This window comes from Penaeus vannamei, chromosome 42 (genome assembly GCF_042767895.1).
Source record: "Penaeus vannamei isolate JL-2024 chromosome 42, ASM4276789v1, whole genome shotgun sequence".
Lineage (NCBI taxonomy): Eukaryota > Metazoa > Arthropoda > Malacostraca > Decapoda > Penaeidae > Penaeus > Penaeus vannamei.
In genome coordinates this window covers 12,739,778-12,742,277 of record NC_091590.1, presented here as the reverse complement: position 1 = coordinate 12,742,277, position 2,500 = coordinate 12,739,778, and the positions used below count along the sequence as shown (strand labels likewise).

General features: G+C 41.1%; 2 protein-coding genes across 3 annotated transcripts in view; one reads left to right on the top strand and one right to left on the bottom strand.

Annotated features, from left to right (window-relative positions):
• Positions 1–2,418, top strand: part of LOC138860594 (uncharacterized) — a 6,301-nt gene extending 3,883 nt beyond the window's left edge. Inside the window, exons 5-6 of the mRNA XM_070118447.1 lie at positions 415–588; positions 1,108–2,418. Of these exons, the coding sequence (XP_069974548.1) occupies positions 415–588; positions 1,108–1,341 (408 nt within the window). The 3' untranslated portion in view covers positions 1,342–2,418. The remainder of the gene's footprint in view (positions 1–414; positions 589–1,107) is intronic.
• The window catches only part of LOC138860579 (uncharacterized), a 214,879-nt gene that overhangs the window by 68,925 nt on the left and 143,454 nt on the right, over positions 1–2,500 (bottom strand). The gene's annotated exons all lie outside the window — the stretch shown is intronic.

Genomic DNA, 2,500 nt, shown 5'->3' with positions numbered 1-2,500 from the left:
CGTTTTCGATTATTTATTGGGGGGGGAGGGGGGAGGTGATGGGTTAGATTTTAAGGTCTCTTTTTTATCTGTTTTGAGCATTTATTTGGGTTTGAGCCCTTATTTTATGTAATTTATGTATATTCGTTTTGATACCGATGGCATGGTGCATCAGTTATTTAATATAAACAAAATATTATGTATGTATATTCAATTTTGCAAGGTAATAGAACTAAAAATACTACACTAAAACCCTATTACCCGTACTACAATGAAAAATATTCATACAATCCTTTTATCCATTTTTTGACCAGCCGATCTGAATACCTTTCATCAAGATTACTCACTATCGCATTGCCATCAATACCTTTCATCATACCTTCCGCAGATTCCGTTTTCAAACCTCATAATCCCACACATTTTCGCCTATTCCAGAGCTTAGAAAATTCCGTGCGGGGGTTGGCCGAGGACCACGGGCTCACGCTGGACGTCTGGACAGGAACCCACGGCATCTTGGAGGTCCCGGGCAGAAGGCAGGTGCCGGTCAAGGTGTACCTCGGCCTCTCCGCCAACAAGGAGACTGTCCCTGTTCCTGCGTACATGTGGAAGGTGAGGACGACTGGCCTGGTTTGTGGAGGAGGAGTTGATTGGCTTTTATTGCAAGGTTGGGTGGTATTGTAGAGCTTTTTTGTGGTTTAGTGGCGGTGGTGTTTTGAAAGGGGTTAACGAATTGCACGCGAATCAAAAAGGATGAAAATCGACTAAAACTTCAATTTACGGGTTAGGTACAGTGTTTACGAAGTTCATCCTTCACAAACCACATGATTAACAAGTCATATATCAATTTTAAACAAGCTAAGACAAACAAACACATGCCGTTAACAAATCGCAAAATCACCCCCCCTCCTTGGGGGTCAAGCCAGCCTTTGCGGGTGCCGGTCCCAAGCCCGGATAAATAGAGAAGTTTTAGTGTCATAAAGGGCAACCGACTGTAAAAAGCCAAGCCAAACCAATATGGAATCCTTAATAGAGCGGTTCATCCATAACGGCGACCATGTATAGAAATGGGAGAAAGCGAAGAAGATAATCGGATAACAAATGATAATCAAAACCGTCTACCATTCGCAGGTGATCTACGAATCGTACACAAACCGAGCCGTGGCGATCGTGATGGCCAACAGCGTCAGGGACCAGGACAGCCAAGCTCCTCCCTGCGAAGACATCTGCGCCTGGCTCTCCTGGGTGGACTGGGACGTGAGGGACGCGAGCAGCGGGAGGACCTACTGCTGCTTCGTGGACGACCTGAGGGCCTCCTTCAAGAACGTGCCCGATCTCGGCCGGGTTAGACTGCTCAGCAACTGAAGTCCTTGTGGGGAAAGAGCGAGAGGGGAGGGGGAAGATGAAGGATGAGAGAAGTAGAAATATAAATAGATGGAGAAAGAGAGAGTGGGAGTGCGAGAGAGAGAGAGAGAGAGAGAAAGTGTGCAGAGGAGACTGAAGGAACTGAAGCCCTTGGAATGTAGATAAGACAGCTAAACTCACTGGTCCTTCAGGGAGGGGGGAGGGGGGAGGGGATTGAAGCCTTGATATAATGATGCAGTAAATGGTGTCCAGGTGAGGGAGGGGGGGGGGTGACTGGAGGGCTGAGAGAATAAAGAAATGAATTAGTAAATTGTGAGGCCATTCTTAAATTCCGTGGCAGTTATTAAAAATTAATATATATATGTATGAATGTTTGTGTACATGTGCCTGTCTTTGCTCGTGTGTGTTGACGAAAATTGATTATTGATATGTAAAGAATATGATATTTGTCCTGTATCAGGATATCAGTAAATTAATTTATTTGCAAATGTAGTTTTAAGTATGTAGATAATTGAAGCATGAAGTGAATATCCAATCATGATAATTTGGTAATTATGTGGCCAATTAACGAACGTAAAGGAAAAACTTGAATGATTGATAAAGCTGTCCTGAGTTAACAGTTTGGAACGAATCCTTTGTAATTAGTAAAATACCAGCATAACAATTGTATTTACCGAAGTATAACCACTTATTTTAACATAATTTAAAATGTTCTTATCCTAATCCATATATGACAGCTAGTATTTAGGGGAAGTACTAAATTAAGATGCGAATGAAACGTATTCATGTTGACAAATGTGGTATGAATGAGAACGGATATCTCTTGTATTGTGAAGATATTCCTTTTCATTCATAGCTTTCCACATAAGATACGAATATTAAAAATACTGCATGTAAAGTATGATACGAAAGAAAGTAAATTCGTATGAAATGCAGTGTATGGTGGCTTTGTGTTATGCAGTCCTGTACGATGTGATGTGTTTATGACTGAAATTTTTGGTAATGTTTTGAAAATGACCTTTGTATCCCAAGCACAAATCATTTCGATATTTTTGTCAAATAAAGGTTTATCTTTCATGAATGTGTATATTGACCTAACATAAAAACGCCTAGAGAAAATAAGGTATAACCATTCACTCTGAAACTTCTTTTAGAATTC